Source organism: Haliaeetus albicilla, chromosome 11 (assembly GCF_947461875.1).
Source record: "Haliaeetus albicilla chromosome 11, bHalAlb1.1, whole genome shotgun sequence".
In the NCBI taxonomy this organism is placed as follows: domain Eukaryota; kingdom Metazoa; phylum Chordata; class Aves; order Accipitriformes; family Accipitridae; genus Haliaeetus; species Haliaeetus albicilla.
The window spans coordinates 10315323-10338572 of record NC_091493.1 but is presented as its reverse complement, the minus strand read 5'-3'; the positions used below and the strand labels follow the sequence as shown (position 1 = coordinate 10338572).

The 23250-nt window shown below is 38.1% G+C and overlaps 1 protein-coding gene across 16 annotated transcripts in view; it reads right to left on the bottom strand.

The window, feature by feature from the left end:
* Positions 1–23250, bottom strand: part of LDB3 (LIM domain binding 3) — a 130081-nt gene that overhangs the window by 88839 nt on the left and 17992 nt on the right. For all 16 annotated transcript variants that reach the window (XM_069796088.1, XM_069796086.1, XM_069796090.1 and 13 more), the window contains exon 3: positions 348–499. In XM_069796088.1, the coding sequence (XP_069652189.1) occupies positions 348–499 (152 nt within the window). The remainder of the gene's footprint in view (positions 1–347; positions 500–23250) is intronic.

The following is a 23250-nucleotide window of genomic DNA, read 5'->3' as shown; positions in this document are numbered from 1 at the left end:
TTCATAAATTAACCAAACAAAACTGTGTGTTGTCCACATGGGAATAAGCAAAAGAAACATCACTGTTGGATTTATTTTTTAACAGAAGCTTGAATGGATATGGGATTACACCTGTACTGAATAGGCTAAATTCCACACAGATACACTCAACATATCAACCATACTGATTTCTGTAAGAATCCATGCTGATTTCTACAAGAATCAGAGCAGAGGCTTTCAATCTCATATCTGTGCCATGAACACTTCAAATAAATCTAACAGGCAGAGATAAAACACTTGTATTCCTTAGTCACAAGTTTCATAGGATGCCCTTAGGAATGCAAAGACTTTAACTTATATCAACGTACTTCTGAAGAGTGAGGCTCAAGTTGTGGCTTGCTGACTTGATCTTGTTCTGGGCCTCTAAGTGGGTCATGCTGTCAGCGTTGACTCCCTCAATCGCTATGACAAGGTCCCCTTGGTTCATCTGTGACTGTGCTGCCTTGCTGCCAGGAGTGATCTGTGTGAGAAAAGCAAAAAACAAGAGAGTCATATCCGGATAAATCATTCTGTACACAAAGCACTTACAGAGAACTCGCCCAGAACTATAACGAGGAATAGATACAGCAATAAGTACAGTAATAGATACAACACTAGCTGTGTCTATTATTGTATAGGTGGAACAACAAAATTTATGGAAATTAAACAAACTCAGAGTTAGCTCGCATTTCTGCAAAGGTCCAGGACACAACACCTACTTGTCATTACTTCTGTTTTGAGAGGTTAAACCCAATGTAGTGGTTCCCTTACCACATATTATCTCCTCCTCAAGGGGATAATTATCACTATTTATATTACAGTAGTATATAGAGACATTACTCGGAAGCAGAAAACTAATGAACCACTATCTACTGCATGATTTTATTGTATTTTTCCTCCTAAAAGCCTTTTTTCCCAAATTAATTCATTATATTGAGCAGACAGAAAATGAATGTGTGTGAGAGGCCTTGGACATGCTTTGCTTCTTTTATAGTGAGCTTTATAGGAAATCATTCTGCTTAACCTTCCCCACATACAACTATAGCTCCATTATCAAGACAGATTAGTACATACCCGAGGTGACCTCATCAACCTGTGGCACATGACACTCCAAAGACAGACCAGCACTTCTAGAAATAAGAAGCCACAGTGCTTCAACTACAAACCCAACTACTGAGAAAACAGTTCAGAAATTCTGGTCATTCACTATGGCATTGCATTTTGTTGGCTCCAGATGCCTCATGAATGGCATCTTCTCTGAATGGACGGTATCCTGATCTCAGTTTTACACAGCCCTCTCAGCTTGCATCTGGATGACATTGATACAGTACAGCTACTTATGAAACTTGACTCCATTAGGGAACTCCAACTAAAACAGAAGAGCCTTCACATACCATCAGCCAGACAAATTTTAGTGGGCACACCAGAGTTGTGCTCTGCTTTCAGCACTCAGTACTTAAATGGTACGGACATAAGCTACAGGCCTTTGCTCTTATTTTTAGGTACTCCCTTACATTCCTCACTTCTAAGAAAACCCAAGGATAATCTGAAATACAACAAAGGCTGCAGCTAAAAACTCTTCCTTCAGCACAGTGAACATAAAAGAAAGATGTGTCTGATTATGAGCCATATTCCCTGTCCTGGTTTCAGCTGGGTTAGAGTTAATTGTCTTCCTAGTAGCTGGCACAGTGCTATGTTTTGGGTTCAGTATGTGAAGAATGTTGATAACAACTGAAAACATCAGTGTGTTGCTAAGTAGCGTTTATACTAAGTCAAGGATTTTTCAGCTTCTCATGCCCAGCCAGGGAGAAAGCTGGAGGGGCACAAGAAGTTGGGAGGGGACACAGCTGGGACAGCTGACCCAAACTGGCCAAAGGGATATTCCATACCATGGGATGTCATGCCCAGTATATAAACTGGGGGGAGTGGGGGTGGGGCGATTGCCGCTTGGGGACTAACTGGGCGTTTATCGGCGGGTGGTGAGCAATTGCACTGTGCGTCATTTGTATATTCCAATCCTTTTATTATTACTGTTGTCATTTTATTAGTGTTATCATTATCATTATTAGTTTCTTCTTTTCTGTTCTATGAAACTGTTCTTATCTCAACCCACATTTTTTTACTTTTTACTTCTTTTCCCGATTTTCTCCCCCATCCCACTGGGTGGGAGGGGAGTGAGTGAGCAGCTGCGTGGTCCTTGGTTCCTGGCTGGGGTTAAACCACGACATTTCCCCTGTGAATTCAGTCAGGCTGAAACCGTGAAGTTAAATTCCCAAGGAAACCAAAACCCAACATAAATCCAAACACTTTTCCTCATCAAGTGTGAAGTTAAATTCCTTAACCTGTCTTCCCTAATACGACCTCAAAACACTTAAAAATGTGTACATAATCAAAACAAAAAAGTCCTTCCAAAACAATTCCCTAGACTGCTTGTTGTGCTCCTCCACTTACAAAGACAAAGAAGAAAAAAGGAAAAATAACCCTTTCTTAACACCCCGTTAAAGGTGCTCAGTGTTGAGGCTGGCAGTCTAATTGACAGTGTAGTCTGACAATGGGAGTTGTCAATTTACTAGAACACAGGCTCTAGTATCAGGGTGCTAGAATACAGCACCCTGAATACTCAGACACTCTACTTAAAAAATAGAGATTACTTTGGAATTAGGCACTGTAAATAACATCCCAGAACTGAACGGACTGGAAGAGACAGCTTTCTATACCTTTTCACTAGAGATAAAAGCAGTAAGAGTTATATGTTTTCTGAGTGAAGGACAGCCACAGATAAAATGTTCTCATGCAAAGTAAAGTTGACTGATAATAGCAGTGCCATTCCCTGATGTAGCATTCTGGTGTTAAGGCATTGAGGGGTGGGGAAACACTTTGTGGTAGTTTCAGTGATGGAGTTTTATTCTGCAGTCTAATGCACCCTCATAGAAAGAGATTAGTAGAAAGGGATTCATATTACAAGCATAGCTTTCCTAACCTATTATGCAAACATTAGCTTCCATGCATTTCATTGACTTGCATTGTGCAAAGTACACAAAAAACAGAAGCCTATAAAGAATATGGATTATTTGCATACCCACATGTACTTGTATAGTTACTAAATGACCCTTCCCAGCTCAACCCCCCCAGTATGTCAAGAAACAGAATCTGCAATAAAGTAAGAGGTCAGGAAAAGGCAAAATGTGAACAAAAGCCAAAATCAGATAAATTAGTAAGACTTGAATTTGTCAAGTAGGACACTTCAGTCTTTCTCAATTTATCCTTTTTGTCTATTAACATAAACTGTTTGCCAGTCAGGTAGACACTAAGGCTTGAACTTTCTTGATAAAGATTTTTTAATAAATAACCTTCACATATCACTTTTCTAAGACACCACTTTTTACCTCCTCATGAAACATGCAAGTTCTTGCCACAAAACATTAACTGTGTGATGCCGATACTTGAGTCTCCAGACAGCTGGTTCCAAATGCCGGGAAATCCCCCATTTGCTCATCAGGAACAATGACTAGTTTTTGAACATCAACCCAGCTACTGAAAGTCGAAAGTCTGTCCTAATTCAGGAATTCCTACTTAACACATACATCCCTCCTTCCACCACCCAGTGATGCTTCAAACAAAATAAACCCAGAGAAGCAGAGCTTTCACAGAAAGCATAAAGAAGACTGGATCTGGGACTAGTTTAAGATAGCTGTAACATACTGATTTCCCTCTAAGTTTCTCTGATTTCTGCTTTTTGCAGTCCCAAATTTAAATGTTATACCTTAAAATAAAGATAAAGCAGGTAACTACAACTGTCCTAGAATTAAGAGTCAAATTTAGAGGGAGGGGATGGTTGTAACTAGTGACCTGATTTCACTTACTCTAGTGGGATACTTTCTGCCTAACACTTTTAGAGAACACTACCTAAATGAAAAATATATTCATCAGAAGAATCTATCAAACAAAAGGTCCTGAGTAACTTTGAATTTGTGATTTATATGAATTTCTAACTATGGCTATTGCAGTGCCCTTTCTGAGGCAAAGAGCTACAGGAGAACCACACTGTGAAAATTAAGGAAACAGTCTCAATCACGGCTTACCAGCCAGTGTTACTTTATTTGAAAAGGAAATGAAAGGGATTTGTACTCATCTCTTCAGCTAAGTATAATGGTAGCAAATGTAGGGCTGGATTCCTTCATACAGCTCTACCTTTCCAATTCCTATTTCAGGACCCAGCACTCCATGGATGTCACTTTACCTCTAAAATTCAGCTTACCCTAGCTTCATAGACAGTAAAACTCACAAGTATAGAAGATGGATCTAGTTTATTGTATCTGTAATTCAGAACTATAATAAGTATCAGGAAAGAATTACTTCTTCCCCCAGTCTTCCCACTGGCTAAGAGCATGCTATGTAGATTATTTGGTTCTGTAGAGCTTTATATAGAAGGCATTATTAAAATCTGGATGTATAATCTGTACAAAATATTCAAATCAAAGTACCTATTATACCTATTTTAGTTAGAAGCTAACAGGCTTCTCTGTGAGACTTTAAACTGGACCACAGCGTGCATTTACAGCAGACATTAAGAACAGTCAGTAATTGTTGGGGACAAAATACCAATGTACAGATGGAGATACAGGGCAGCCAGATCTGAAGTGTCAAGGCACATTCAAGACTATCTTGTTCCCATTTTTAAAGATCCAGCAGAAAGGAATGGAATGCAAAGTGTTTATCTGTTCATATTTTCCTTTGAAAATTCATCTCTGATCTACTAAAAATTTACTAAATATAATAACAAACAGAGAAGATCTCACTGTGTCTTTGTGAAATCTTTATGGACTGTTTTCTATTTAAAAAGGTTTTTAAAAAATATTTTTTTAAATGAAGGGTGAATGTTAATTAACCCTTGGAATTAGTCTGCAAGTCCAGATCTGTCTACACAGTACGTTCTAGTTTGCTCTCGTCTCAGCCTCTCTTGTATTAACAGAAGTAACAAAAGTAGACAAATATAGTACTGTCTAGGCCAAATATGCATTTTTCAATTTGACTACCAATTTTTTTTCTCAAAACATCTCTGGGAAAGATCTAGACAGAACTATTCCAGAAAACCTTTGTAACAGTCTTAACTCACTTGCTCCGGATTACAATATAACTTTCAGATGCTAGGTGTTGCAAATGCCTTTATTTAAAGCTACAGTGAGATGTTCACCACAGATTCAAGGTATAGCTATTTCTGTCAATTGATTTACAAAATCCAATCCAGGGTACCACTGACAGATCTCGCCCAAGCACAGACTTCATCCTGAAAAGCCAAGCATCTTTCAGCTTTCTCAGAAAAGCAGAGGAACACTTGCTGCTTCAGCAATGTGAATTTTCAGCCCACAAATTTCCTACAAGGCAGACATCTGACTTCCAACATCCCCAGCTTAAAGCAAGTGGGCAGGCTGGAAGTATCACATGTTGCTTTCAATGTACTACAGAGAATTCTTACTACGCTCTGTTGTGAGCAGATCTGTATACTGGGTGAATATATAGTACAACAGTGACAGCTGTGCCCTAAAAAATAAGTCTGCACGGGGTTCAGAGTACATACTACTTAGCAGGAGCTCTGGAAGGCAGCGTACAAAGTGCAGCTGCTGCACCACCTTGAGAACAGCACGTGTTCCCATCCAAGCCCCTCAGCTACACTCCAAAGTGGGAGAGATAGGGATCAGGCAGCATTTGAGTGGCTGAGTGTTAAAATACTAACAAGAATGCTTGTATAAACAGATGGATGGACACAGCTTTCCTACCCCAAGGAACTCCTAATTTACAAGGCAGACAAAAATACATAGGGAGGCCTATACAACTGAGAAGGTGTTAATATGGTAGCTTGCAGCGTTAGCCAGGGCCACTTCTTTTTCCAGGACTTGAGCTACGTCTGACCCCTTCCTGACCCCAACCCCCAAATCAACAAGTTATATTTTCCGCTTCTTATTTAAGAGCAACATTTCAGAGAATCAAGTATTCACTAGCACTAGAAATATGCTAAAGCACTGGGAATCAATACCCTCTCCTCTTAGGGATCTCTGAAACAGAAGAAAATATTAAAAGAAAATGTTCCTTTCCATCATCAGAAAAGCTAAAAATCAGAGACAGGACATAAGCTATTAGTTACTGGAGACTACGATATACTCTTACAACAAAAGGAATAGGCAGGCACCAAGGATCACAAGAAAATATAGTATGTTTCCTTTATGGAGAAAACACCATTTAAATCTCCCTCTGTTAAATTTTTGCAAGTGGGTTTTTGTATAAATGCCTCCAACAAACCTTCATAGGCTTTCTAAGCACTGAGGCTTGCAGTGCCCGGGTGTGGCAGCAAAACTTCTTCGTTTTACACAAAGGAGCACAACCTACTGAAAGGAGGAGAGACGTGCTTTGAAATCCCACCGCAGAACACTTACACTGAACTGGTGAATGCTCATAGGAATCCAAGTAGTTATCTCTGGACTGGAGACATCAGTTCCTCTCCCATTGTGAACAAGTTAATTGAGGAAATTTATATTATTGTTTCCTAAATGAGTCACTTGCCAGCCCTGTCCCCACAATAAACGCGTAACAGCTCCAAAGGGAAAATCATGGGTTTTCTTAGAAAATAGAAGACAACTTTGGACAAAAAAAAAAAAAAAACAAACCAAAAAACAGCAAAGAAAAGGAATAAAGCCTACTGGGATAAGTCATCAGGCAGAAATTCACCATTTTATTCAATGCATTGCCAGAAGGCATAAAACAGGAATGAAGAAACAAACAGCCTAGATAACCTACAACATAGAACAAATATCCCACTGTCATTGATGATGGCTTTTATACCTTTTAGTGTCAGATGGGAGAGCTGAGCAAGACCAATTCAATGTAAAGACAGAGGACTGTAGGAAACTGGAAATTAAGGTCACTGCACATATCACTAAAAACCCTAAGGAAAATTCCCTTTTTGCAGCTACCGTTTTACTAAAGAATATGTCTCTTGTTTTCAATTTACTACCAGGCTTTACTTTTTTTCTCCTGTTTTTTTTGTTTGTTTGTTTTGAACGAGACAAGAAAACCTGCTATTTAAGACCACTCATGGCATCTGCAGAATATGCCACTGACACCTTGAAGAGCTTCCCTTTATATTAAACAGAGCTGAGCTGGCAAGCTGTAGAGACACTCTGAAGTGGCCTCTCAGGCTATGCTTCATCTGTAGTTAGGAATGGAGATTACAATACATGTGAGAACACTCAAAATAGCTTTAATCTACCTCTCGGGTACCAGGAACCACAATGCCACAGCAGCACAGAGATTTTGTGGGACAGCCAGTCAAGTACTTAGAATTCAGGACACCCTGTGCTGAAATCTGTACTGCAAGAGCAGAAGGGCTGCTGGCACTTGAGCTAGCCAGCTTACCTCGGTCTTGGGTATGCTGGGCCATGCTGGAACGATACCACCTCAATTAACACCAGAAATTTTCCTTCTACTTAATGCCTTTACAAGGCTGCTGTTCATGCACAATATGTAGACTCTTCAAGGAAGAAGACAGACAGCAAGCCCTTCTTGCCAAGCTAAATAGACCCAGGTGATGAAAATAAGCCAAATGTAAAAGATTTTCACCTGGAAAATAGAAGGAAGTGTATAGGCAAAGCTTAGGGGATCACCCTAGGAAGGCTTTGGGGATTTTTTGAGAGTGAGTGTGAATGCTCCTGTCCCTGGTTGGAAGGAAGATCATTCCGTTCCCTGCCTCAACTCCACATTATCTGATTGAAAAATTTTCAATCCTTTGTTAAAAAACAAAAAAAGGAAATATTTTGGAGTTTGCAGCTTAGCCTGTTAGAAGCATGACTCATCTATGTACACCAACTACACAGATGATAGTAGAATGTGGATGTGGCTTTTTAATAGAATGTGTTGGCATAGCTAGAAGACTATGTAGCTCTCTAAATCTTGTATGGTATGACTAATAGTAATCTCTCTTCTCCCAATCTTAATCTAAGAATAGCTGTTAAATCTATTCAGTCTATTCTCAGCATCACGTACTGTGCCAAGATAGTGTGTGCTATGTATCTTGAAGAAATGAAATAGAAGCAGAGAGGTGAGTCATATAATAATAAACGTTGATTGTTTTGTTATGACAACAGGTTTTAAGGAACAAGTGAGCAAGTTCTTCTTTGGTATCAAAGAGTTTAATAACCTTAATGCAAATCAAAACTGAGAATATAACTGAGGTACTGATCCTTAATATTCTGGCAGCTCCACGTGTGCGAGCAGTTCCGTCAACTTCCACAGGACAACTCCCTACAGCAAAGTTACACTCAGCTTGTAAGTGCTTGCAGGATCAGAATGGCCAAGTTTCTTCAAAGGTTCCTCTTCTTCTTCCCGACTTTTCTTTTTCAAATTTTAATTCATTTTAAGGCAGTTTTATAAGGTGAGATGTTTCTTTGTGTTTCAAGTACACAGATCTCAGTTACCAATATTGCCTTTCACATTTTCACAGCTATCAGCTTCTTGAATTCTACATTCTGTGCGGTTTTTTGACCTCCCCATACAAACACAATTTTTCTTGTCTCCTCCTACAAGCATGAGCAATAAACTGAGCGGTTTATGTCTTTTGCTATCGGCCACTATGGTAAGATTTTTTTGTTTCAAGTTCATTCTGCTTAATGCATTTCATTGTACATAACTAAGACCACAATGCTTCATAACTTTGAAGGGCTTTTGATCAGTTCAGCAACAATAAGGCCTGACTAAAAGGGCATTTGAGACAATACTGAGAGTTTTAGTCTGGCAGTTACTGGCCTGCAGCCACTTCTGATATTAAACAACTTAAAATAGCTTTGACTTTGAGTAAGACCTGAGGTTCCAGCACAGACTTGACTGATGTAAAAGTGACTCTCTGCTCCTGTGTGTTTGTAAATTAAGGCACTTACAACATTGACACAGGCTTACATTTAAGTGTTGTTTAAATGTGCATTTGTCTATTGAGTTCTTTTTGTTTCTGGCCACCAGACTACCAGGGGAATAATTCTGATCACTAAAACATGAGCTGCCAGTTTGATACAGCAAATAGCAGTACTGTCTCTAAACCAGAAGTATGTAGTATGCAACTCCATGCTTTGCCTACAGACGCTAGAATAGTATAGTACACACAGAAAGGCATCTATATGAAAGAAGATGAAATGTAGCACATGTCCACAGTGACAGAGATGTTGAACCAGAACCAAATTTGCAGGAACTACACTTGGTATCATTCGATTACTTTTGCATCCGAAGTTTTAAGAGGCCATATTGCCCAATGTGAACCTGTTTCAATTGGATGGCCCAACATTAACCATCCACCATATAGAATCAATTACTCATTAAACACTCTCCTTATCCGCAAGAATAACTGTTTTGTACCTGTAGCATTCACCCATGCTCTGTGGGAGAATAAACAAAAGCACAGGTTTCAAACTACAGAGTGAAGAATTCCTTTCGAGATCCAAGTGAATAAAAAAGAACAGAAGCAAAGTTCCCCTGAGAAAGTGCAATGCAAATTTCTTCCGTAATATGGTGTATCATGTTTAGTGCATAACATGACATCCTGCCAGATATCTCAGTAAGATCCTTAGAATGTAAAGATGTAGCAGGTAAAATACAATCTTGACACATTTAACAGGTACCTAAACTGCTGGATGTTTCGGCAAGCAAGGGAAGTTGTGGCAAGCAAGGGAAGTTGTAGAGACTGAGGATGTTTCTTTTACCTGTTAAAATGTAATAGCTTAAGCTTTGTTTTCCTAGCTTTTCAATCAAACACAGACATGCCACTTCCCTTGTGAAGCCACAGGAACCATATTTGTTTAACAGGAAATAATTTGAACATATTGATATAATCTCAAATCTAAAAGGGAAAACTTGTTATGTTGAAGATTGTGAAGACTGACAAAATAATAATTAAAAGCAACACAATCTGAATTTTAAAAAAAGGAAGCATCTTGTTATACTGCTTCTTTATCTTGAATGAAGAGGGATGTGGCTATTGCTGAGGACAAGGACTGAACTTTATTTATGGCATGATGATGCCAATGCTGGTTTTGGGTGTATTAACCCAATAAAGTGGTGAGTACAGCAACCTTCAAAAATTTCCCACTTAAAGCTTGCAGAGTATAATACACACCCCCACCCCCACCCCGATTTTACTTGACAAAGTACAAGCCAGTGATATATACGGTTTTCTCAAGGTAAAAGCATCCCTCTAAGTGAATTTTACATCCATCAGCTTTATAATACTCTATTGCATAAATGTAGCTGAGTACCTTCCCACACATCTCAGTGGCTTCAGGACACATAGCAGTATTAAGCTGAAAAGTTTTAAAGGGTGGGGTTTTTTTCTTTTTTCCATATACAAGAGTATTTTCCATCACTCTACAATAACAAATTTTTATGTGACTTTAGAATGGCTTCCTGGTTACAGACAAAATTAAATAACAGAAATTACATTTTTAACATACTGATAGTGTCTGTAGCTAAAGGCTGTTTCAGACTCAAAATAAAAAAATAAATTAGATGCAGAAAGTGTTATTTATTGAGAAGATACAGTGATTTTTGTACAACTACTAATGCAACATGGGTAGATTTGGTGACAATAACTGTTTACCTACTTGACTTCTCTCCCCTACGAACCACTAAGCTTATGATGAAACAGGAGGCCAAGTAAACCCTGACAGAGTGGATCCTACATTAATCTAGGGCTCACAAGCTTGTTTAATTTCTGGTCAGAAAGAAGTCAGATCAGCTGGGTGTGCTATACATGAAGGTAACCTGGACTGATAGTCTTCTTTCCCCACAGAGTACTGCTCCATCAGCTCCCCTTCCCAACCGGCACCACTTCCTAGGGAGAACCTGAAGTAAAAATTCTTTACAAAACATTACACAAAAGGTAAATATATTATGTTCTGAATAGTCACAAAAAGGCTTCATTAAACAGCAATACTGTTTATCAGCCAACACATCCTGAAAAGTACAACTGCAAATGCTGCTAAATTAAGAAAATGCAACATCAAGAAAGGTGCACTGAAATAAGGCTTTAACAAGAATGTCCCATAAATTTGAAAAGCCATAAGCTGATTTAGAAGCAGGTAATTTAGAAAGAGCTTTAAGAAATGAATGACCTTAGCTAGTTAATATTAATTTGCCTATGGTGAATGGCTCTTCATTTGAACTGACGTGTGTTTGAAGATCCAAACAATGCCACTCACTTTCATCACACCATGTCTTCTATTTTTATGCCCAAATTTTGGGCTGAAACTTGACTCCAAAATTCCCAATCACTACAAGGAAAGCTGTTGTTGGGGAATTTCCATTCCAGATAAAGGCAGGAGTCTGTGATCTCATGATTTCTAATTCAACAGAGTGCATAGCTCAAGCAGCCTCAATTATCTTTGGATAAGCTACTGCGTTGTTTTTTGTGGGTTTTTTGGTTGGGTTTTTTTTTTTTCAGAAGGAAAATTATTTGTTCAAACTCTCAGTCCCTCTAGAGTTCTCTAAAATGGTGAAGCATGTTTACTTGGCCATCCCACTCAGCACCATAGTCCCAGTACTCACTGTTAGAAAAATAGTACTTCCACAACATGAAAAACAGAAACTTTTTGACATTCACAGAAGAACTTATTGTCGTGACAAGGATGACATCTGGACCTCTTGCCTGCAGTAATACCAGGTGTATTTCCTACTTTGTCAACATTCATCCACCAGTGTTTTAGGTGCCCAGAGAAGCACTCCCTTGTGGACAAGCTGATCTGTTGTCTCTGATGACAGGTTTTGAATTCCCTGAGGAGTTACCCAGCACATGTATGTGGGGGGGGATTTCAACGGGCAAAGACTATGACCAGTAACTGGCACTTGAAAGAAGGTATTAAGGCAGGAAAAGAAGCCTGATCAGCATTTCCTACCCAGCTGACATGCTACTGTGGACAGTCTTTCACCTTCTGAGCAGCTCACCCTGGTGATCAACAGCTGAGGGTTAGAGAGCTTTCAGTTTGCATTGGGAATGCTAAATAACATGTATCCCATCTTAGTAAATTCTTCAACTTTTTGTACTACATTCCAGAGGGTCCAATGAGAAATCTCCATTGTTTTAATTACAGATAGCAAAGTGGGCAACCATCAACTGTGAATGAATACTTTCTGTCTAACCAAAAGGCCCCTGCAAAACACAGCCTACAGATTTGCCTGTGATACGGATATTTCTGGTTAGTGATACTTTTACCTGTTAACCTGGGGAGCAATGTTCCTGCCAATTCCTTTTTGGGTACTCTGCTTCTCTCCTGTTTTATCTCATCTAGGTTTGGTGTTCAGCATTTACTGGTATAAGCAGGACCAAGCTAAGGCAAGATTATTCTTCCAGAGCACACAGGTTTTAATAGAGTGTTTCAGGTAGGGCCTTGAAGCACACTGCCTACACACACTCCTCAACTCTCACTTCTCTGGACACTCCTATTTCTTTTAGGTAGTTAATTATACTTGGAAGGAAAGTAACAGTGAATCATAAAGATTCACTACCAGTTTGGCAGCATGATCAGTGGTTTAGGAGCTTAGGGTAGATTTTAAAAAATAGCTTACATGTTCGTATCTAATAAATATTCTTACATAACAAAGGTTAAGTGTGTAAATTGTGTGTGAAAATCATCATTAGCCTGCTTGGTATATTTAGCTAGGCTTTATCTAGATGAATGTGGTTCTGATTCTCAGTTTAAGGTATTAATTCATCCTTGATTCAGACCACAGCTCCTTATGGATCATCAGGTTGTGTAATTTACACGTAGCTTGGGAGTAACAGTGAGGGTGCCTCATTTTCATTTCAAAGCTGTACTTTTCTCTTTCATTCCTTTGATAACTGCAGACATTTTTTCTCAGAAGCACTGGCAGCAGAGGTTGTAATGAGTTACATACCTAGCCACAAGTTTCAAAATTCTGCATGTCCAAATTAGGAATTTTCCTCTTCTGGTCCAGGGTAAATACACTAATTATGATAATCTGATTGCATATTTTGTTATGGAATAAATGTTCGCAGGACATCTATTTAAGTCCATGGAAGGAACACAATCAAGCTCAGAATTTGGCTTAACAGTGTTTTCCTTGGCTGCATTAGACACTGTAACTTCTGCAGTGGAGCATGTCAAAATAATTGGTTTGGAAGAGGCAGCAGGAAAGTTGTTGTTTGACCAAGAAAGAATTTCAGAAAGTCTAAGGTGGTCTGCCTTTCTGTGCCCAGTTTGTCTTTTTTCCTTCCTCTGGCACCAAATGAACTGCTAAACAATGAATTGTAAAGATGACAAAATATGACAGTTACTTTAATAGGGATTCCTGCTGCTAGTAAAACCATTATTTGCCTGATAGAGATGAGGAATGAACGAAACATGTAGAAAAAAGTTAACCCTCCACTTTGATCTCAAATGAGGACTTAGCTAAACTGCAGGACAATGAGATTCATCACTCTATTTTCTCATCAAGCAAGCATCTAAATGGCTAAATTATAGTGACATTTTGGACTGCATAAAGCAAAAATGTCTTTAAAGTAAAGACTGATGTATTCCCTAATACTAACATGCAAATCTCAGAACCAGCCAGAATTATGACTGATGGAATTATGAAAGTTCTGTTCTAGGCAGAGTTATATTTACAGTAATGTTTTTCAGAGCTGTACACCCATGTGCAAACAAAATCTGTAGGTGTTTTGGAGTTTTAATACGTTGTCACAGTTTGATCTTGGCCAAGTTCCTCTAAACCCTCTTAAATCAGATTACTTAGTGGATGACTGGTTCCCACCCTCCCTAGTTTTTATTTTTCATCTGTTTCCTTTTTTTTTTTTATAGCCTTCCTTCTCTCACAGCATCTTGTTCAGTAACATTGCTTAGTCTCATGAATCATGTTTGCAGAGAAAATATTTTAAAACTGTCAGTAATGGAACTTTGATGTGCTCCACATCAAGACTATGCCAACTGCAACAGCAGCAGAAAACATTTCTCAGAGTGAATATGCACCTATTTAACAACAGGGGATTTTACTTCAGATACCAAGAAGCGGAAATAAATGAAAATTAAGAATGCGTGGATGGTTATTGGGCAGCTGGGGAGATTCCTGGGGCAGACAGAAGTGCCAAATGGAGCTGTATTAGTAATCTCTCTTTATCCTAGGATGGGTCTTCTATTTATAGAATTATACAGCTCTTCAAGAGACTGTAAGATTACACACTTATATGATATGGAGCAACATATGCATTTTACATGTAACTGCCTAATAAAGTCCAAAGATGCTCCCAAACTTTTACTATACATATTTTAAATAGTACCACAGATTATGTCCATCTGGTTCTCTCAGCTGGTGACAGGCATTTTCTTCTGAATAGCCTTCCCCTCTGCCTTTTTGTATCATTTCCAGGACTGAAAGAAATTCACCCTGTACCTTCTGCTTCCATTTCCTGTGTTTTTCCTACATACAATACTCAGAAAAGAGCTCCTTCACAATTCCAGATCATACCAATGAGTCTTCTGGGTCATACCCAGTCCAGCATACATTCAAGTAAAAGTAATTTCTCTTCCACACAGTGACATTAACCTCCTATTCTATATCTAGAAAGCAACATTTTCATAATGATGCTATTCTTCAACAGATATCCAAAGTCAGAACTAGAGAAAGACTCCTATTATTCAGTCTTAACGTTGAGTCACTACTGGAAATAGCATTTTACCAGCAAAATTTTATTATCAAATTGCAGAGACTTCTGAGGCTGCAGAGGGAAATATTAAGCATGAACAGTAGCTGACATTAAAGCTGTATGCGTCAAGCACACAGAGAAAATGCAAATGTAAGCTTAGATTAATCTAGCTGTCTCTTCTCTGATGAAGAGACACACCAGAAATTTGAGGAAATTCTCTGGTTTTAAACAGTAAGGCATTGACATTTCTCTTTCACGTACATACAGCACCTAGCATAATGACGCCCAGACCTTTCCTGGCCCTGTACCTCAGGGTAATACAAGTATTGCAAATAAAGAATCAACACGTTTCAGAGTGACAAATAAGACATCAAGCAGTATTTCGGGTAAATGATACAGAAGACTGGTATAAAAAAATCATCTAAGTATTAAAATGAGTTCCTAATAAAAACACAAGTAGAAAAAAGGAGAAAATGAGGCATTGGAATAAGAGAAAACTTAATTTACAAGATTCTTTCTATGTCAGAGAAGAACAAGACACTGTCTTCACTCTCCACTTCAAAACATCCAACATCATCTCATCTAACTCTGCTGCTCTGTGTGAATACCACAGACAAAAAGAATTGACATGAAAGCATGGATTTCAAGCTCTATGCTACTCTGCCCTGCAGTCTAGGCAATAATTCTAGCATCTGTTGCAGCCTCTATGAAGAGATTTGCAGTGATAGTGCAGAGGTAAAAGCTCTGCAGACAATAAGGTATCGGTCATGTCTCTTTGGAGGCCGTTTATCCTTTTTTATCGTGCATGACCCTGTAAGAATGTGCAATGTGATAGTCCAGAGGGAAAAAGCACTAGGTTGTCAAGCTGAGCTTTTGCTGGCTGCAGCTCAGCCATGACACAAAGTCATGCCCATCTTATGTAAAGACTGATGAGAAGGCCGAGTGCTGTTTCTATCAGTGTGTAATTAGAAAGTCTTGTGCTTGTATTAGTAGGTACACTGATAATCAGCCCACAGAATTAAAAAAAAACCAAACAGAGCAGAGAACTGAAAGTCTGAATATCAAAAGTGGTTAAATCCTTCTAAAGAAGGAAGGGCAAAGAACAGAAATGCTCTAAGATTAGCAGCTTTCGAAACAGCATGTTTACAAGTACCTTCCCCAAGTAAGGTGTGAATCAAGCTGTTGTGGAAGTTAGTGAGTCAAAGAGTCTCATGCAGGAAATGAATTCCATTGTGCATATTCCTCCTGTGACCCCAGTCTGTTGCTTGGAGGACCAGAGAACTTCTGTCTCTTGGGATTTTATTTTTCTGTCCTGTCTGTCAACACATTAGAAATAAAGCTTTATCACAGCAAAAATATTATGGTCCCAGTTCCCCATTACTTAGCACAAAGTCATTCTCTTCAGTGCAAATGCAAGTATTTCAGTTTCTCTGTTAACTGCTTTATAGCACTACAAATGACTCTATAGCTGCCTGGCAATGGTAAATTAGAGTTTGCATTTTCACCTCAGGCGAAATATCAATGATTTCTTCTCAAATAACATTGGGAAAACATACCTTTAATTTACAATAGGGTTCTAAAAGCTATTCTATTCCCTCTACAGTTTTATATTAATATCTATTGGATTTATGAATATGGAAGTAAAACTAAAGACTGCAGGCAGCCTGATGCTCACGTCCCCATTTTCTTCTGTCCTGGAGAGCAACTTCCCTGCTCCTCTTATCAAAAATAACAACTTGTAAGTCCATCTTACCTTTACATTTGAGAACCTCTGACTAATGACTATGGCTAGGGCCACAGCAAACTCACTTCACAAAAGAGAAAGCTGGCAGGACTGACACATAACTTGCCATCTTGCAAAGTCAATGTGTAGCACACTTTCCTCTTTGTACCAGACAGTCCTTTTCTACTCCAGTATGTGAACACTCAAAGCACTCAATCTTTGCAATCTTTTGAATGACATATAGCCCTAAATCACAGAAATCAAAGTTTGAAGATGCCTGTGTTGGCAGAATGCAGACAAGCAGCCCATGTTAGTGGCAGAAAGTCAGGAGAATGGTCCACAGGATCAAAAGGATCCATCTACATTTATCTGTAGTTCACTTAAGCAACTCCTTGTCATGATAAACCTATGAAGCATGGAGATCCATTTAAAAAAACAAAGTATAATGGACTTAGGAGAGATTGGATTTCACAGTGGTACACTTATCTCAGTGGGAAGAAAGGATGACTACAGAAACTTCTGAGGTAAACTTGAGTTAATACTAAGTAACTAACTTTTTTTCCCCACCTTAAAACATCTTTTGTTTCCCTTTCAAGCTTTATGTAATAGATATAACAATCAACTGGGAAACTTCATCCATGTGTAGATAGTGCACACTCTCAAATCCAGTCATAATATGTAACATGCCAAAGAGGTTGAGGGAGCTGCATGTTTTTGCATAAGCTATAGACAAAGTGTTTTTGCGTAAGCTATAGATAAAGTGTTTGTCAGTCCATAGCACACGTATTTCCATAGGGGACAGTAGTATTATAATACACCATTTTGTTAACCCATCATTTGAACTATGTTGATATTAGTAAAGGAAAAAAGTTTAATCTATTTTTGTTATAACCTTGTAATTTAAGTTATGATAGTATTTTCAGTATTTAGTAATACAGACTGATGTTTCCAAAGCCTGACTTACGAGTATTCAGTGCAACAGCACTTACTAATATATTGACTGCCTTAGGTATCCTTTTTAAAAGTGGAGTTTATTTGTAACAGAAGTTGTTTTGCCTTGTTAAAAATGAAAGTACTCCTATTCTATATGAGGCCTGTACTTACATACATGGCCCTCTTTCATGAAGGGCACCAATCCAAATTATTACAAGTACTAAATGCCAACTAATTCTCCCTTATGAGTTATGATAAGTGATTATTTTAGGGTGAAGCTATACATTTTCCAAAGGGTCTTTATCACAGCTATGTTGACAGGACCTTAAGTATGGTGGTATGTTTAGTACTACCCTAAAGTAGCTGAAGTATGTGCCACAGCAGGTGCTACAAGTAGAACATAGATTTGCTTTGACATTAGAACGTGGGGTATAGAGTGAGCGCAGGATTGTTAGAAGGATTTTAAAAGAGCATATGTTGTGAATGGTTTGGAAGAGCAGAGCCTTTGGGGTATAGCATTAGAGTCAAAGCTAAATGAATTTGAAGAAATCCTGCCTTGTCATGGCAATAGCTGTTTGTACTTTATGATCATCATGGTATCTGTCATTAAAGAAACATTTTGCCACCTCTAAGGGAAAATCTCACTCAAGAATAACCTTTTGGTGAAAGTGAGACCAAAGTATTAAAACATGTTATTTGAGCTTTCAGGGATATATCTGCCACAGAACTGTATAAAATTACAGCTGCATCTATTTTACAAAATTTAACATTTTACATTTATTTCATGTTCTTGATAATGCCCTCTTTGTAAAAACTTAATCTTGAATTTTTGCACCAACTCCAAGTGTCACAGGATGTTGGTAATCAATATACTCCTAGTCCTTCAAGCACAAAGTGGCATAGAAGATGACAGCTTCTACCAATCAAAGGATCTCTCTGCATCTGTGACCTATGTCCCCAACCTAGACTGACCAATTCACTCTAACAAAGTAGGAGATGAAAAGACCCTCATTAGCTATAGGTATACCTCCTTGCTGACACACATACACTTCTTGCATCCATAAGCATGCATATGCTCCTCTACTTTTCACAGTGATTTGGAAACAGTCAATGTGGTTGTGATCTGTGCCACAAAGTTTCTACTACAAGAAATTATTCGCAGCGCCTAGTAGTTTTGGCCTTTGCAATGTCATCTACAAAGATATTAATTATTCCTTTCCTAATACCTGAGCAATTGTACAACAGTATCTAGTTTTCATTTTCACAAATTACTACTGACTTTTCTTAATCCATCTGCAAAATCAATTTATTGCTTTGTGTATGAATTAAGGTCACAGATAACTTGTAAAAATGAAATGAAATATCTAACCAGTCTACTTGACAGTCAGTTTACAGACTTGAGGTATGCCAAAACTGTAGCTAAAATTAAACTTCCGTGAAAAATAATGGAATCATCCCAAATGTCACTAAGAAAGCAGCCTAAGCAGCCTATATGTTTCCCAGATTAACCCTATAATATATACACAGCCAGAAAACCTCAACCTCATCTCTGATTAAAAACTAGAGCTAGATTCTCAGATATTAGAAAAAATACCACATTCTGTGGTATTCAGTCTCCTTAATGAAGTTATGCTGGTTTATACCAGCTAAAAATATTACTCTTATCTCAGTGAGTGTAGCATTTCTCTTACAGAAGAAATTTTAACTTTACATTAAATGATATTTTTTCCAAGCTCCTTTTATACACAAATAATTGAGAACAGCAGTATTATTCTTCAACTCATAAGGCTCTCTTGACACATATATTTCCCCTGTAACTTCATAGAACTAGTGGAATTATACCAGGAATAAATCTGTCCCAATATCTTCAGTTACTCTATTTGGAAACCAGTCATTTGCCTGACCTTCAGTGCAATGCTAAAAACAGAGTTTGTCTGTCATCAAGAGCCAGTGAGATTTCAGATAAAACAGAAGTCATGGCTCCTGCAATGAAATTCCAGGAGTGTCCATCAAAGGCTTGCCAACAATAGCATCTCACTTAGTCAATACTTTCATACTTTGATAAAACTGGGGGGGGGGAAGAGGAGATTTGACATTTGGAATTGAGCATGTCACAGAGACTTAGTACTCAGTCTGAAGTATGCGAAAGCAGAAGAATTCTTCAATCATATTCTACCTAAACTTTTATGACTTGAATAGCTTTGGTTCTTTAGAGGCCCAAATGCTTCTCACACTATTGAGAATTTACCACCCCCCCCCCCAAACATTCCTTCTTACTACCAACACCAGAAGCTATTTAAAATAATATATATATATCAACACAAAACAAATCATCTTTTTTTCTAAACCCCAATGTAAATATTGTCAGCAAGCACTGAAGTGGAAGCAGGAGTATTTATTCTCCAAGCTTCCAAGGCCCTTGTTTAAATGAAAATAGATTAATCTTGTGTTCATTAAAATAGGAGGATTGTTATAGAAGGATAGCTGCCAGGCAAGACTTTAGACTTCTTCCTTATGGTCCTATGCCAGTACATAGGCTTACAGTGCTCTCTTCTTTCAGACTTGACCCTGGCATTTCTCTTGACATTACTCAAACTTAAACCTCAATATACTATCCCAGTCCTAGCAGAATATTGCCAAAGGCTTTGACAGTGAAAGATGGGGATAGCAAAAATTACCAGTCATTTCCACATGCATCCTAGATATCCATTAGTACATACATTAGCTTGCTAACAACCTCACTGTCTTGGAATATATGCTTGCATTTCCAGTATTCGTGCAGTTTGTCCAGTGTTGTAGTTAATTCTTACTTGGGTTTCTACCTGGAGGATATAAAACCAGCTATGTTTATGGTAAGACTAAGGATAAGAGTGGGTTGGAGTGAAGCTAGCAAAAAGGATATTATGTCATCTTTAACATGGTGTTCTCGTATCACAAAATGGACAATGTATATTTTAATCAAAAAATAAAGACCTGTCCTAGTCTCTCTCTCACTAGTCTTTGCAAGGAAAATTAGCCATAAAAAAACCAGAAGATGGAGTTGTCAGAGGTAAGAATAGAAAGAGAGACAATAAATTTCAAGACAATATCAGGCATTACAGGAAGTAAAAGCTGTATTTCAAAGCTAAGCAGAAGTTAAGATTCACACTATCAATTTTTAAGTGCAGCTTATAGGTAGGTCTCCTTAAACATGAGGCCATGGCACTCTGTTTTATCATCCAATTAAACTAAGAATCATCACAGTGTAACCTATTTGCAATACAAAGTGATGCAAGTCACCAGATGAAGAGAGGAAAGCATCAAGAGGCACAGCTAAACCAACAGCTATTTGTCCTTGGTGTCACAGTACTGCCCACAAGTTCAGTCAGAGATGCTGAGCCTGTTGGACAAGTTTTGCAAATTCATCCAAGAAGAAAACATCCACAGCCATCAAAACTGTTGTCAAACTAGGCAAGGCATGCAAAAAGATTAGCAAAAAGAAACAAAAGCACTACAGCTGGGAGAAAAATCCAAGTCTCCATGTTCTTGAATACTAAAGGAATGAAGCTGGACAAAAAGTAAAAAGATACCATCAAAACAGCCTAGATTTTTATTTATTCAGGTAGCAAAGCAAGATAAACTGGGCAAAATGTAAGTCATGGTGTGACAAATGACAGAGAAAAGGTATATATATCAAGAGTACCTGTTCATCACCAGCATACAAAAAAAAAGTAGGACAGATTTTTCTATATGCCAGTTGCATTCAAAGATAAATACACAGGTCACAGGCAGTATGCATTCAGGATGGAAAACAGGGAGAACACTTCTCACATACCAACCAAAAAAGTAAAACTAAGCTCAACCAAAAATGTACCAAGGACATTGCAAGTCACTGCCGCCTTCATCTATTCTCAAGATTTGATATCTTTCTAAACAAAGATGCTTTTACTTGATTTCATATTTCCATTCTTTCCTTTTTTAAAAAAAAAACCAAAACCAAACAAACAAATAAACATAGGGATTTGGAGCTTTTAATATTATGGCTTTACTCAATAAATATATGAAAAATTCAAATAAATATTAAGAAACAGATGTTTCAACTTCACCTTTTCAAGGTGGTCATCATCAGCTCTTGTAGGGAATTAGAATTTAGCCAGAAAAATGCTTCTCTTATGACCTACTGAGAAAACTAATTTTTACTGAGTATCACATTAAAGTAATTGTAGCAATGGTGCGAGGATATGAACAGCTTCGGAAGATGGCGTGCACCCTCGTCTTTTTTGAGAGAGTCTTTGGCAATTTGTGGGCTTTTCTTGCTAGCTCCTGATCCATATTTTGTTATGGTAAAATTGGGTTGCATGCAGTGGAAAAAGATAATATTTTAGACAGTATTTTCTATGCATCTTTCTTTACAGATTAGTATAGCCCAGGACAGTCTCATGCTAGTATGGATGTATGGGCTAGATAGCCACTACTCAGACAGTAGTCGAGAGCAGATACTTTAGGGGAAGATTAAAACTAAGGACTTCTGGCATCCAGGCCAATCATTGTGGATGTTCTAAAATTAAATGCCAACAAAGAAAGTTTCTTCCTAAACCTTTTATCTATGCATTGAACAAAGAGGCTTAATCAACTACATGGCAAGAGCTCTTCCTTGGCCTCCTAAGTTTGGAGATGCATTTAATATTGGGACTCAATCCAATTTCTGCAAAAACAGTGGAGGAGAATCAAGACTTAATGTAGAGAAAAAAAGCAATATTGTTTACAAGTCCTCTTAGAAATGCTTTCCTCAGATATAACTAATCAAATGTCCACTTAATAAGGCAAATAATTCTAAGTGTTAAATTATATTAAAACTACTCCTTTGTGCTGTTTCCTAGCCTATAAAGAGTTTTAATAAAACAAAAAAGTTATGGACCAAATTAAGTAATTGAGCTAAACAGAGTGGCAAGAGAAAAAGACATCTACCCATATCATCAAATGGCATGAAGCTCAGATCCAGCTTTGAATTCCTTCCCCATAGGAAGGATCAGCATCTCACACTGTACTTATAAAATATAATACTGTACAAGAGAGTGTCCTGCCTCCCTTCCAGGTTGTCTTTAGGACACATGAACTCCAGGGAATCATGGGTGGAATGTATAAAAGATCTTATTGCAGCTGCTTGTACTGCACCTGTTCAAGGGATAAATAAAGCAGCTAAGTTCTAGTTTTGGTTTCATTCGCTGCCAGTGCCTTGATGTGCAAAGAAACGATATACCACCTACTCATCTTGTCAATCATATTGCAAATATGTTTTCAATATTGTGGAAGTGCTGATCACTTTTTTTTTTTTGCCAGGAATGTTCCCATAAGCTGGGATAACCTCTATGACAAGTCACACGCACTGAGAAAAACCAAACCCACTTCATATTCTTCCAGACAGCAACCCTGTTCATGTAAATTATCAATCCCTAGACTTCTTCCCATTCTTACTAGGAATGGAGTTAGAACTGGGTCTAGAAACTGATCTGAAATTAAAACTGAATTCACAAATCCTCTAGAGCTTACAGATTTATTCTGCTTTGTTTCCCCTCCCTGCCCCCCCGCCCCTTTATTCACCTCTGACTCCCAAAGCTAGAAACCTGTTATCATATTGTATAAAAGAAGAAATCCTGGATCTGTGCAAGTTGAAAATCCAGACCTTTTTAATGTGAGTCATTGGGGTCTCTCCATTGCCATTTAGGACACACATGCACGTTTTCACAGGGTACATTTTCCACAAAAGCTTGTTGTTTTGTTACTCTGCAGGGCAGATTATTTTTTTTAACTCTTTTACTTACTTGCCTATTTCTTTACGTCACCTAAAGAATGTTTTCTAGAAATTCAATCAAGTGAATGATGTAAGCCTCGGAAGATACAACAT